This window comes from Gymnoscopelus braueri, assembly GCF_963280865.1.
Source record: "Gymnoscopelus braueri genome assembly, chromosome: 14".
Taxonomy (NCBI): domain Eukaryota; kingdom Metazoa; phylum Chordata; class Actinopteri; order Myctophiformes; family Myctophidae; genus Gymnoscopelus; species Gymnoscopelus braueri.
Window position 1 is genome coordinate 8772626 of NC_137619.1, and position 14756 is coordinate 8787381.

The 14756-nt window shown below is 42.3% G+C and overlaps 2 protein-coding genes across 2 annotated transcripts; both read left to right on the forward strand.

The window, feature by feature from the left end:
- Positions 1-380: 380 nt before the first annotated feature.
- On the forward strand, positions 381-9594 carry LOC308100493 (nectin-4-like; the record flags this gene model as incomplete). Its single annotated transcript, XM_080449558.1, has 7 exons — positions 381-438; positions 2249-2596; positions 2949-3254; positions 4465-4558; positions 5259-5413; positions 5880-5955; positions 9531-9594. 7 exons carry the CDS (start codon positions 381-383, stop codon positions 9592-9594), a joined length of 1101 nt encoding a protein of 366 aa, XP_080305684.1.
- Positions 9595-9928: 334 nt separating this feature from the next.
- Positions 9929-10684, forward strand: LOC308100494 (proteasome subunit alpha type-7-like; the record flags this gene model as incomplete). The annotated part of the gene is made up of 1 exon (XM_080449559.1): positions 9929-10684. One exon carries the CDS (start codon positions 9929-9931, stop codon positions 10682-10684), a length of 756 nt encoding a protein of 251 aa, XP_080305685.1.
- Between the last annotated feature and the right edge of the window lie 4072 nt (positions 10685-14756).

The following is a 14756-nucleotide window of genomic DNA, read 5'->3' on the forward strand; positions in this document are numbered from 1 at the left end:
CAAATCTTATTATAGCCCAATATCCCAAATAATGTCCCAAAAGGCAGTCAAAAGAGCCATTTTGGACCACAAAATCTGTCTCGAGCCACAAATATATTTGAGCCTTATAATGAAGTCAACACTTGCTATTAAGTGTATATATTAGCCTATCAAAATTACTAAATACAAATACCTGTTAATGAGCATTATGATATGATGCTCATTTTAGTTGACAGAAATGTTGAAACTTCTACACATTTTTACAATATTGGAAAACGTAAGAATGTAGGCTGTGTCATGTTTGGCCTACTTTACAGCCACGATAAATAAAAAATTAAGATGTGAAGAAAATAAATATAGTTAATTTCCATATAGTTTTTGTAAAGCCACAGGGAGCCACTATGGGAGGGGCTAAAGAGCCACATGTGACCCCGTGGAGCCACGGGTTGGAGACCCCTGGTGGACTAGAGTTTTAGCCAGTGTTGCCAGATTGGGCGGTTTTCCGCCCAATTGGGCTATTTTAAAACTCATTGGGCTGGGATAAATAGCCTTGGGTGGGCACATCAAATTTGGGCTTGTTTTAAAGTTAAAAACAGCCCAAAACAAGCCCAAAACAAGCCCAACAAGCCCAAAACAAGCCTTCGCGCGCGTGCATGAGAGTGCATGTGGGCTGGTTTTTATTGCAATGGGCTGGTTTTAAGGGCTGCTTGGGCTGGAAACTGTCATTCCGATCTGGCAACCCTGGTTTTAGCAATTAGCAAGGCGCCTTCAACCGGGTTGGACGTGTTTGGCAAATCCATCTTTCATTCAAACTTTAGCGCAACTAACGAGAATGAACTAATTGATTTGGCATTATGTTTACAATGGCTTGGAAAAACGTTGCAGGCCTACTGGTGTCCCTGTGGCTGTTGATGCGGATGACGAGCACAGTTCAAAGTATGTTTCTATATATTCTTTATTAGCATTGCTAACATTAGCTGTAGTATTTTATCGAGTCTTGACTTTTTACTTTCGTATCTACGAGTCTTAGTGACCACCTTTGCACAGTTTGCACTGGAATCTCACCAGTAAAACCCGTATTTCTCCGAATATGTACAAATGCTAAATATAAGCTGCTTACCCGCTTGCCCCAAATGTTACCTAGAGGTCCGGCGTGTTTGTGCAATGTATTAGTCCATATTTTTCAATAAAGAAGTGTTTTAATCCCGTCTGTGGCCGATTCTGTCGGAAGTTCCCAATGGCATTGGGTGTTAGTGACGGGGCGCATGCGGTGAAAGACGGAATTATTTCAATGTAAACATGAAGTAAACGAGGGGGGAAATGGCGTTCGGCCACAGACGGGATTAAAACACTTCTTTATTGAAAAATATGGACGTATACAATGCACAAACACGCCGGACCCCTAGTTAACATTTGGGACAGACAAAATTATATGATGTATATGATGTCATGACCCAAGGGCAAGGCTACGTATGCACTATGCACGTTTTAATCCACGTGTATATGGACTAACTTGTAAAGGATATCTTGCATCTCAATGTGAGCCCAATAAAGAATCTATCTCTAATACAAAAAAATACAGACAAAACATTTAAGAAATGTAATATAAGTTATATTATATAACATGCCCTACAATAGAAGTGAAGAAGAATCATTGACAATGTATTTTATAAATCATGAACTATATGAACAAGTTCAACTAAGATTTCACATGAAATCACATCCAGTTGATATACAGCAGTGGTTCTCAAACTTTTTCATGTCAAGGACCCCCAAATTGACACTCATTAGCCTGTGGACCCCCATTTGAAAATAAATGCCTCAGGGACCCCCACAAGAGAAGATTTTTTACGGCTCTAGCAGTGATTCTCAACCATTTTAATTTCAAGGACCCCCAGTTTGACATGCATTAGGGATTAGGCTACAGACCCCCATTTAATGACTTTCTCTGTGACCCCAATTTATATTGTAAAATCAATGGTCCATTTGTACACTCAGAGTTACAGACCCATAAGGGTCCATTTGGTTTCTAACTATCCATCATTTAGCTGGGGACCCCCTGGAACTCCCTCAAGGACCCCTGGGGGTCCCCGGACCCCACTTTGAGAACCATTGATATACAGTATTGTGTACAATACTGAATATTTAAAATGTTGAATTGAGTTTCTGCTGTTTTCACTGGCTGACGTTTTAAGTCAACTGCCATTTGCCATCATTACTTACAGTACTTTGAGTTACCTAAATTGTAATTGTAAATTGTGTTGTCCAGGTATCCAGGTGATTGGAGGAAACCAAACGGCAGTACAAGGACAGGACGTCTCCTTTCCCTGCACACTGACTGAGAAACCTGCAACTGAAGAAATCGCTCAGGTCTTCTGGAAGAAGACAACCAGAAACAACACCAAGGTTCACGATTTCCTCACAGTTTCTCCTGAATACGGCCCAGAGCTCGTCGACGATCATGACCGTAGATTCAAGTTCATCGGGAACTTAACGGAAAACAATGGATCCATCCATTTCTCTAATGTCACGCTGTTGGATGAAGGAGTCTACACCTGCATCTTCACTCTCTTCCCAAGTGGATCATACAGGACAGAGATGCCTCTGACTGTGCTTGGTAAAATATACCTTTTTATATTGTAGTATTGTTGTATAATGGAGATAACTCATGGATGTTACGTTTTAGTTGACGACGTAATGATTTTGGATAAAAATGTGAGTTATGACAGCCAGGTTATTAAAGCAATAATACACACAAGGCTGTGATATATTTCATATCATGGCTAGAGTGATGAATGTTTGTTCAGAGATTCTCTTTATAATGCTACATGATTGCCTTATGCTTTATGATAGCCATTTGAAATTGTACATTTTGTTTTCCTTTTTGGATCAATTAAGATAATGCAACTAAGCATTGGCTAGTCAGTTGATGCGACTTATTTGTCAACTTGTTTGTGCAACTCTCTTAGTCCCTCCAGTGACCAGCCTGAAGGTTGAAGCTCCTGCTCCCGTTGAGAGGGAGGATTTGGTCAAGTTTGCGAGCTGCATAGCTTCTGGTGCCAAACCCCCTGCAGATGTCACCTGGGACACTGGGTCTTCTCAAGATTTGAGCGTTGCGACCAACTCCACTCAACATGCTAACGGCACCACCACCACAGTCAGCCATCTGGTCGGCATACCAACCAGAAATATCAACCACCTCCTCGCCCAGTGTGTGGTCAAGCAACAAGCCCTGGAAACAGAGGAAACCCTGCCCTTCACCATTGAGGTCCACTGTGAGTTATATACCTTGCCCTACAGCTTATACACTTTCATATTTGTAACAACAGGGAGTCACATGTGCAGGTTAAACATTATCTCCTGTTGCGCTCGGGTGGCGCAGTGGTAAAGTCTCTGCCCACCACCACGGAGGCTGTGGGTTCGAATCCACAGTTGTGCATCCGGCTTTGTCGAGCGTGGGGAGGGAAGCCGGCCGGGGAGGAGGGCGTCACCTGTCAGCAGGGAGTGTTAAGCGGGAGGAGTAGGACGAAGGCTCTACGTCCTCCTGGTGGGGGCTCCTCACTGGCAGGTGAGTCAGTAGGCTACAACCGCAGAGACAACACAGAAATGTGTGTGGGGGAGGAATCAATTGGCACAACGACTAAATTAGGGAGAAAAAAGGGGTAAAAAATAATTGCCTTCCAAAAAAAAAAAAAAACTTTTTCTCCTGTTGTGTATTGCGTGAAGTCCTTGTTGAACCACACTATACAACTAGTAGTGGAACAAAGTGCATGTCGTCTCAATCTGTAGTGCCTGTTTTCCAAAAGACATCACAGACACGTAATTGTCTTCTATAGCAGTGGTTTTCAACCTTTTTCTTGCCAAGGACCCCTAAATTGATATACATTTGGCCGCGGACCCCCATCTGAAAACGTTTTGTGCCAGGGACCCCCAGAAGTAAAGATTTGAGTTAAAAATGTTCGCTTTAAAATATATATATTCAAAGATTTGTACACATTTTCCAGGATTTTTCAAAAATAGCAGATCTACAAGCTCATAGTGCGGCACTTGGTGCCGCGCTATGAGCTTGTAGATCTGTTATTTTTGAATAGCCAAAGCTAGGTGGTTAAAATGATTGTGATGCTATGTTAACTAATTTAGCTTGGGACCCCCTGGTACCCCTCCAAGGACCACTGGTGGTCCCCGGACCACTGATTGAGAACCACTGTTCTATAGCATTTAGCCAGTAGGTTCACAGGTATGAGTAGATTCCACTGTGTGAGACCATGCATGCCTGGTGCCTGGTGGTCGTACACTAAATGATGCAAATGCAAGGAGGAGTTACAAGGCTTCAGTGTTGACATTCAAAAGAACCATTCATCTTGAAGTCAGTTGCATCATTATCTATATGGGTGCCATTATCTCCTGTTCAGAACATGGGGGGCTACTGACATCCTTCTTAACTACTGCCCCTACAATATGTCCATTTCATCTCCTTTCTTGCAGATGCGCCGCTGTCAGTGAACATCCATGAAACATCCGAAGACGTGTTTGAATGTGTGTCTGACTCCAGTCCAGAAGCAACGTACACCTGGAGCAGGTAGTTTCAACAAACTAGTTTAAATGTAATGTAAATGTAAATGTTGAACCTGTGTGCTTACACACGCTCGAAAGTTGAAATAGCCTTTCTGTTAAACATAATGATGTCTTGTTTAGTTTATTTTGTATCCACGGACCTGAATGTGACCAAACGCACACCATCTCAGCTAGACGGACACCATATAGCATGGTGGTATTTAGATGTAACATCAACATTGGAATGTCAAGTATATGGCCACTCAATACAGGGGTTTCTCTCCAAAACGTAGCTGTTGTCCATTTTATCAGATATTTTATTTTAAAAACATGACACTGTTCTTTTCTGTGTGGGATACGCCATTGGTTCTCAAAGTGGGGTCCGGGGACCCCCAGGGGTCCTTGGGGGTGGGGGGGGGTACCAGGGGGTCCCAGGCCAAATTTGTTAATATAGCGTCACCATCATTTTAACCACTTTAACCATATTTTATACTTTGGCTATTCAAAAATAGCAGATATACAGTACAAGCTCATAGCGCAGCACTCGCTTGTAGATCTGCTATTTTAGAAAAATCCCTGGCACAAAATATTTATGAGATGGGGGGGGTGGGGGTCCGCGGGTCCGCAGCCAAATACATATCATTTTGGGGTTCCTTGACATGAAGAAGTTTGAGAATCACTGGGATAAACGCTCATCCTGAGTGTTTGCTGTGTCTCTGTTGTAGAGTGAACCAGTCATGGCCCACGTCTGGGATCAGTGCCGAGGGAGGCAGGCTGCACTTCAGCGTCCTCAACTTTGACCTGGAAGGTCTCTACGCCTGTGAAGCTTCTAACCCTCATGGACGACAACATGTCTCTCTCTACGTGTACCACGCCACAGGTGAGAAATATACCTGCACACCACTGAACCCAGGGGTGTTCAGCCCTGTTTTTATACGTAGGCTATTTGAAAATAGCCGATCTACAAGCTCGTAGATCGGCTATTTTCAAAAGAGTTTTATACATTTGAAACCTTGAAATGGGACATTCTGCATAGCGAGTACTTTCTACTTTTGGTACTTTAAGTACATTTTGATGCCAATACTTTTGTACTTTTACTCAAGTAAGTAAAATTCCGGACTTTTACTTGTAACGGAGTACTTCTACATTGCAGTATTGATACTTTTACTTAAGTAAAATATTTGAGTACTTTTTCCACCACTGTTCCACCACTGCTCATGAGGAATGTCAGGTCAGAAATGTAGCCTGCGGCCTGTCCATGATGTGCTTTGTAAAATGTAATGTCACGTTCCCATGATGTCTTCAGTGTCATTATGAGTCTTTTATCCCCGTCTTCTGTTCTTTAGGACGCTTCTCACCATGCTTCATGCTGAGATGGGTGACGTTATTCTATTCCATCTGGTGGCTCTTCCACCTGTACAGGTAACTATCAGCCATGTGGTGGAAAGTAACTAAGTACATTTACTTAAGTACTGTACTTTTAAAGTATAATTTTGAGGTATTTGTACTTTACTTGAGTATTTCCAATTTCCAATACTTTTACTTCTACTCCACTACATCTCAGAGGCAAATATTGTACTTTTACTACAATTATTTGAAAACTTTAGTTACTTTTCCGATATAAATGATTATATTATAAAACATACATTAACCACTTGAGCCCTATTTTATACATAGGCCCTATTTTATACATAGGCTATTTGAAAATAGCCGATCTACAAGCTCACAACGCGACGCGTTGTGAGCTTGTAGATCGTCTATTTTCAAACATTTTAGTACTTTTACTTTTGGTACTTTAAGTACATTTTGATACCAATACTTTTACTCAAGTACATTTTGAATTCCGGACTTTTACTTGTAACAGAGTATTTTTTATATTGCAGTATTGGTACTTTTACTTAAGTAGAGAATTTGAGTACTTTTTCCACCACTGCTATCAGCAACGTCAGTAACCATCCTATTTGTGTGCGTAGTGTTGCTGTGATTCTAATGGTGTTCCCTGTTCATGTAGGGAACACCAACAGGACGGGACTGGTTCAGGAGAGGACCGGCCGACAGGCTTGTGTGCCTGTTTATTTTTCCTCTTTTTTGCGTCAATGCAATCCTACTACTGTTGATCGGCGTGCAGAAGCAGAGGAATGGCTGCCCCCCACCCTAGCACTGCATTATTGTATATAAGTATCTCTATGTTTCATGATATGATCTTTGTAAAAAACGGGACCACCTCGTGGCAGTGGGGCCTGGCTTGTTGTCGGCTGCAACGTGTAACGTATAAGTATATTTTGATTCCAATACTTTTGTAAAAAATGTTTCCCAGACTTTTACTTGTAACCGAGTAATTGGGTGGTTGTTGATTGCTGTCAGCCTATAAAAGACATTCCATCCTGTGACTCTGCACTTGCAGCCGAGAACAAACCATGCCCGCTACTTTACATTTACTGTTGTATTACTGTAGATTGGCGTCCCAGAGATAAACTATTTGATGGGGTGGGGGGGGGGGGGGTCCGTGGTCTAATGTATCAGACTGGGTGTACTTGAATTTTGAAAGGTTGACAGAATGTTGACTGAATGATTGTCATACTGAGAATTTAGCTTCCTATCTAAGTGCCTTATTTTGAAGTGTCCAACTCACCCCATTTAACTAACCCTATTTCACCATTGCATTATTTCTGCAATATTTACCAAAATAAATGATTATTCTGATTCTAAACATGATGAAAGATGGTAATTTGATATTCATAGTGATTCCAGACATTTATTGATATTTTTTGGTTCACAGGAAACCTTCATCCTGTGTGTGTTGTACCGAATGTGAATGTTGAAGTGTTATTTCTAAGTGAAACCACTGCGCTGTTCTTCAGTTTTGAAACACTACATTTATTATTGTTGTTATAATCATTATGTATGTATGTATTAACCCATTAAGACCGGGAAAGCATCTGTCATTAGATTTCAGCCGCTTTAACCATTATCTTATACTTTGGGCTATTCAAAAATAGCAGATATACAAGCTCATAGCGCGGCACCGAGTGCCACGCTATGAGCTTGTAGATCTGTTATTGTTTTTTAAATCGTGAAAATGTGTGCAAATCTTTGGAAAAAAATTAATAAATAAATATATATATATATATATATATATATATATATATATATATATATATATATATATAGTTTTTTTAAAGCACATTTCTTTTACTCAAATCTTTGCTTCTGGGGAAGTCCGCAGACCCACCCCATCTCAAAATATTTTGTTCCAGGGACCCCCAGAAGCAAAGATTTGAGTTAAAGATTTGCGCACATTTTCATGATTTTGTTTTCTCCAATTTTTCCGAAATAGCAGATATACAAGCTTGTAGCGCAGCACTTGGTACCGCGCTACGAGCTTGTATATCTGTTATTTTTGAATCGCCAAAGACATCTTAAAGTGACACAGATGTGTTCCCGGTCTGAAACGGTTAACATGAAGGATTTCACTGCTACAGATACTTTTGGGATGGCATAACTCTTAACAAGGAAGTGGATTGTTCAGAGTTTTTCAATGACGAAAGCACAGGTGAATGGTATTGATATTGGTATTATTATTTATAAATTTACAGGTCAAAACAGCATTTTATTAGGGCTACGTCAATTGTTTTGAGAGCTTTTTCAGAGATCTTCCTTTTGTAGTTTTCTTTTTTAAAGGTCGGACCATTGTTTGTGTACTGTTTAAAGTCTAAACACTACTGTATGATATGGTTTTATAGACAGTGTTATAGTATGCAGCTGAGTGACATTTGAAAACGGGGAGCCTCAGACAACAAAACCTTTTCTAATACGTTTTATTGAAATTTGCACTTTTTGTTTTGTTTTAATGGCCTTTTGCACTAAATCCTCATTTGTGATAAAAAATGCTCTATGATAGCTCACACTGGTTTTGTATGTAGTTACGTCGTGTGCTGTTTGACACACGTTTGACAAACGAAATGGCATTTCGTTTCCCCTTTATCGATTTATCAATTTATCAATACGTTTCTTGTCTGTTGTATATGTCTGTGCCTTGTCAAACAGTGTCTGATCAGCCTTACATTTCCTTGATCACTGATCAACGGCAGATTGCATGAACTGTTTGTGGGCCTGACACAGCTCCACGACCGTCTCAAAGTCGTCAGTATCCCGGGTGCACAGCTTGTTACGGATGTCTGTCATTGCACCGACAAACCACTCACCAGCGTTTGATCTTTAATAGAAGCCATGATATGTTTGTCAGGCTGACAGATGAGCTGCTGCTGCTGAGCGACGACTTGTTGTTTGGGTTTGTTTTCAAATACTGTGCTTTTGTTGAGACACATGATGTGTTTTTGTTGCTGTAATAAATGGCAATAACAATGGCTTCACAGTGGCTCCCATTAATTTTTTTTATTATTAAGCATTGACACTGAATCAACACATCTTGGCTGGGGCACTTTGACTACGCTGCCACCTCCTGGTACAACAGCCTCTCGCAGTTATTAAAAAAATCTAGTTTGGTAACAAACAAGGTCCCAATGATTCACCTCGATGTTAAGTAGGCTATTTTGTCCCAAAAAAAAAAAGATATTAGGAAAATGATCTTAAGTAATGTAAAGTAGGCCTATACATGATTTGGACATACATGGTACATCATCATCAGACCTACATTTATCCCTCAACGTATTGTTTATGCCCAAAATGATTGGATATAGAGGTTTTGGAGCCAATTGTAGAAATATGACACCTTAATTAAAGAATGTTGTAGTCATGTATAGCCTACTTTACATTGTAAAGTAGCCTATACATGACTACGACCCTTTCATTGCATTGCCCAGTGGGGTCTAAGCATGGCCCTTCAGTCCTATTGGTTGTGCGGTTAAACCCCACCCTTCTGCCTCTTCTGCTGAAGTTCCGCCCTGCTCCCTGGCTGCTTGGCCTACAACGTGTGGCGCAGCTCCCCGCGCATGAGCATGAGTTGCTTCACGCATAATGTGTGAGTCCGCCCTAAGGAGGCTACAGATGAGGCTGACACAGGAGAAGGCTCCTGTGTCCGTCATCTGCTCCTCCCTGTAGCGGAGGACAGAGTCAGGACTGTTGGAAGTTCAAGGTAATATCGTACAGATTTCCATTACAAACCTGGGGTCCATGATGTTGATATCGAGTTTCCAATTTCGATGGCAAGTTGCCATGGTTACCCAATATTTCCAACCAGAGTACTTGGAGGCCAGTCATAGAGCCCTGTGGAACTCCATATTGGGCAAGACATCATGACATCATGAGGCAAGACGTGAGGCAGCCCTTTTAAAAAGCCGACACAGAGTCTTGAGGGTGTTAAGCGAGAGAGAGACAAGGACAGATAAAAATCACCCCACAGCAGCCAAGGGACGTTTTCAGTTAACCAGACACAATGTCAGCAAGATACGACAGAGCAATCACTGTGTTTTCTCCAGATGGCCATCTGTTTCAGGTAGAATACGCACAAGAAGCCGTAAAGAAGGGCTCCACAGTGGTGGGAATCAGAGGTAAAGACATCGTCGTCCTCGGCGTCGAGAGGAAATCCGTAGGGAAATTGCAGGAGGACAGGACCATACGCAAGATAAACACCCTGGATGAGCATGTCTGCATGGCATTCGCGGGTCTCACCGCGGACGCCCGTATTTGCATCAACAGAGCTCGTGTTGAATGCCAGAGCCACAGGCTAACCGTTGAGGATCCGGTCACAGTGGAATACATAACCCGCTACATCGCGGCGCTGAAACAGCGCTACACCCAGAGCAACGGGCGCAGGCCGTTTGGTATAGCCGCTTTAATCGTTGGGTTCGACTGCGATGGGACTCCCAGGCTGTACCAGACGGAGCCCTCAGGAACCTATCACGCCTGGATGGCGAACGCGATTGGCCACAGTGCCAAGACCGTGAGGGAGTTCCTGGAGAAGCATTACACGGAGGAAGCCGTCGCCGTAGACACGGAGGCAATCAAGCTGGCTATCAGGGCCTTGCTCGAAGTGGTGCAGTCAGGAGGGAAAAATATTGAACTCGCCGTTATGAAACGAAACGAGCCACTGAGGATACTGGAGTCCAGGGAAATCGAGGCGTTTGTGGCCGAGATTGAGAAAGAAAAGGAAGAGGAGGTGGACAAGAAGAAACCGAAGAAATCCGGTTAACCCTTTAAGACCTGAGGCCGATTCTACAAAATGTCTTCTAAATCCTAACAGTTTTTTTGAAAAAAACCTATGTTGCTACATCAGTGGTTCTCAAACCTTTTCATGTCAAGGACCCCCAAAATGATGTATTTGGCCACGGACCCCTATCTCAAAATATTTAGTTCCATGGACCCCCAGAAGCAAAGATATGAGTTACAAATGTTTGCATTAAAAATATGTATGTTCAAAGATTTGCAAAATTTGCATGATTTTTCAAAAATAGCAGATCTACTCTACAAGCTTGTAGTGCGGCGCTAGGTGTCGCGCTATGAATAAGGATGCTGGGGTTTAGGTGGTTACGACAGCAGACTTCAGTTCATTGGCTTAACTCCCAACACTTTTTAACACATTTTCTGAGTGATTACCAGTAGCAAAACATTAGCCTGGCATGGCCAGACTAATATCACTACGTAGATACTAGTCTGGAATCTCTGTGTGGAACCTGCATCTCCAAGGGGCGTATAAAAAAAATGCCTCATGGTGATAAACCCGCCCCATATTTGCATACTGGGCCCTGATTGGTCCCTCACTACTTCGGAGGGAGTGCAATCCAGAATCCAATCACAGCTGAGCGGTGCCAGACCAAATCTACCGGGGTCAATTTCTTTTTTGCAATGTCAGATTTGTCTGGTTTCTAGGCTAGCAAAACACATATTCCATAATTGCCTGACCCAAGGGGTCGGGCTTACATGAGGCTTTGTATCTGTTTTCTCCATATTTGGTATGTCACTTTGTCCCCCGGCCCCAGCCAAAAAAAGTCTGTCCCTCTTTCGTCATGAACTATTCATGACATCATTTGTAGGTGTGTTACATACTAGGACTTCATTCTGGGTCTGGCAGAACCAGGTCTCCTGGTCTTGTTTTATAGATTTCAACACAGAGTAAAGTCCGGATATTACATGCTGTTAAGTCTACACAGCATCTATTCTTATATATAGGCTACTATTCTGAATAGTAATGGCTCAGTAAAATTCCACTTGTTTTTAAAAAAAAAGAGAAAGAAAAGCAACTAGAGCTATAGGTCTTTGTGGGTAAATAGTCCGGTGGTGAGCGACAATAACTAAACTATAAAGAAAGACGGTTCTAATAACGCGTGGCTGTGAATTCTGTGAATCTCTGACGATACGCTGGTGACGTCAGTTTTGCCCAAATAAGACTTTGGTTCCTGGTCCTGGTCCAGTAGATTGGAGGGACAGTGGAACCGAGGTGATGAATTACAGTAGGCCTACCCATTATCAGCGTTACTTGGAGGTCAGTCTGTTGGCTTCTTTCGAGTTCTGTGATGTTTTTTTTGTTTACGTTTCTATGATAAGCACAACCACCCCTGAAGGGGGGTGTATGTCATAGAAATAAACCCCAAAGAAGTTAAAATAGTTCGCAACATGATGCGCTGTGAGCTTGTAGATTGGCTATTTTAGCATTAGTATTTTCACATTTGAAAGTGTTACGTTCTCATTTCTGAGTGCCCAGAACTCAGGGTCACTGCCACCCACAGTACTGAGCAGGGCCGGATTAGGTTCTGAGAACCTTATCTGAAACAAATCCAGAACCTGTGAAATACGTTTCACGGCACGACCCAGTTCCTGTACTAGTCAAAAAGAACACACCCAGTAAGGGCACGCTCCCACCAAAACATGGTCGGCTGCTGTTAAACGCAGGTTGTGCGCAGCCACAGTTTTTTGCAGCCAGCGGATTCTAAAAAACTGGAGTGACGCACCTGTCACTCACTTTCAGGACCCTCCCCGTAGCCCGCACCGCCTTCTGCCTTGACTGAGCACCATGGTGCTTCCTGAGTCTCGGGACGGTCCGCCTTCGACTCACCCGATTGGGCAGAGGGGGAAAATCAGCTCCTGCCTCCAGCAGTTTTATGCTTCAAATGGACAAGTCGTGTAGAGCAGATAAACGCAAGGTCTGCGCGACATGCGGAAAGATCTGCTCTTGCGTGAATCCACGCAATTACATTGACAAAGCATTGGCAGATTCCGCCCCAGAGGTAAAATAAAAGTGCGGTGGGAGCGCGCCCTAAGGCCTGAAGCCGATTCTAGAAGTGTCTTCTAAATCCCAACAGTATTCTGAAAAACGTATGTTTCTATATCAGTGGTTCTCAAACTTTTTCATGTCAAGGACCCCCAAAATGATATGTATTCGGCCGCCGACCCCCATCTCTAAATATTTTGGTCCAGGGACCCCCCAGAAGCAAAGATTTGAGTTACAAATGTTCGCTTTAAAAATATATATTCAAAGATTTGCACAAATTGACTCGATTTTTCAAAAATAGCAGATCTACATGCTCGTAGCTATGAGCTTGTAGATCTGCTATTTTTGAAATGGGTTAAAGCCAAAGTGTAAAATTATGCTTTTTAGCTCAAATCAAAAAGTGACACAGATGCGTTCCAGGTCTTACTGGGTTAAGGTGTGGCTCTGTAAGAAGCAAGAAATGTGTTTGTCTGTGGCTAATATGTAAAGCGCTGGACCAATCAGCGCCAAAGCGCATACATTTTTATAAATATTCAAACTTAATTCTATACTGGCGGTCGGATCGGTCTGAAACCTTGCCTAAACATGGGGTCATATACAGATACATCATAGATGACTAACGTCATAGACTGTGAACAAAAGGAGAAGGTCTGCACACCGTCTTGACGTCATAGACTGGCCACATTAAGTCCAAACGGAGGATGTTGGACTTGAAAATCTTTTGCATTAGCGCCGCCAGGCCAATAATCTCGCAAAACACTGTAAATGTCTTATGCATGCTGCCAGCAGGCCAACAAAAGTACCTCCATGCATTTTTACAATTTGTATCTAAAAAACATTTTAAAAAATTGTCCAGACTTTTGTACTTCATCAATGTCATTCAGTCCCACAAAGGTAAAAAGCTATTTTGAAGCAATCATGTGACATCACAAAGAAGAACTACTGAATCCTTCTATCAATGCGTGGGGGTTAAGTAAATCTCTCTGAAATACTTGTTGATTTCACCATTTCTTACTATGGTAACTTTGGGAACAAAAACGCATGTCATTCAGTACAACACTGAAAACATAGGCTACTTTTATTAAAAGTAAGGATAATCCTACTACTTTAATTGAGGAGTCGGAGGTAACGAGGCTTGCTGAGTCGGCCCTGTTTTAAAACCCTTCCGAAAACTCACCCAAAAAAGCACAGGAAAGTACAGTTTCCAGTACTCAAGGAAAAGTGGAGATGTTTTACTAAATACACATTTTCTGCCACACTGTGCCTAACTTTCAAATGGATATGATAGCTGACTGACCCCAAGTCGTAGTAATTAATTATAGGGTGAGTAGCCTACAAACGTAGGGCAGGAGTACAGTAGCCTATAGGGATTACATCAGGCTCCCTCTGGAATACATGAAATGTATGTAATATCACAGCCATTAGGACTAGGGTAAAAAATACACACATGTTTTTGGGGTGTTACAGCACCAGATATCCTTGTATGACACCTCATACTTCACTGTTTACCAATGAAAGTGATATTGGAGAAGGCTCCTGTCCAGTGTTGCCAGATTCGAGAAACAAGCAACCAGGTCTAGGAAAACCAGCCCAAAAGAAGCGACTATGGGCCACATGAGCACTTTCACATATACATCAGCTATTTGAAAATTGCAGATCTACAAGCTCACAACGCGCCGCGGTGCGACGCGTTGTGAGCTTGTAGATCGGCTATTTTCAAATACAATCTCGCGGGGAAATTATAATACGCAGATCTGGCAACCCTGCTCCTGTGTCCGTCATCTGCTCCTCCCTGTAGCAGAGGACAGAGTCAGGACTGTTGGAAGTTCAAGGTAATATTGTACAGATTATTTCCATTACAAACCTGGGGTCCATGATGTTGATATCGAGTTTCCATTTTTTTTTACATCAGGTTGCCATGGTTACCCAATATTTCCAACCAGAGTACTTGGAGGCCAGTCGTAGAGCCCTGTGGAACTCCATATTTGGGCAAGACATCATGACATCATGAGGCAAGATGTGAGGCAGCCCTTTTAAAAAGCTGACACAGAATCTG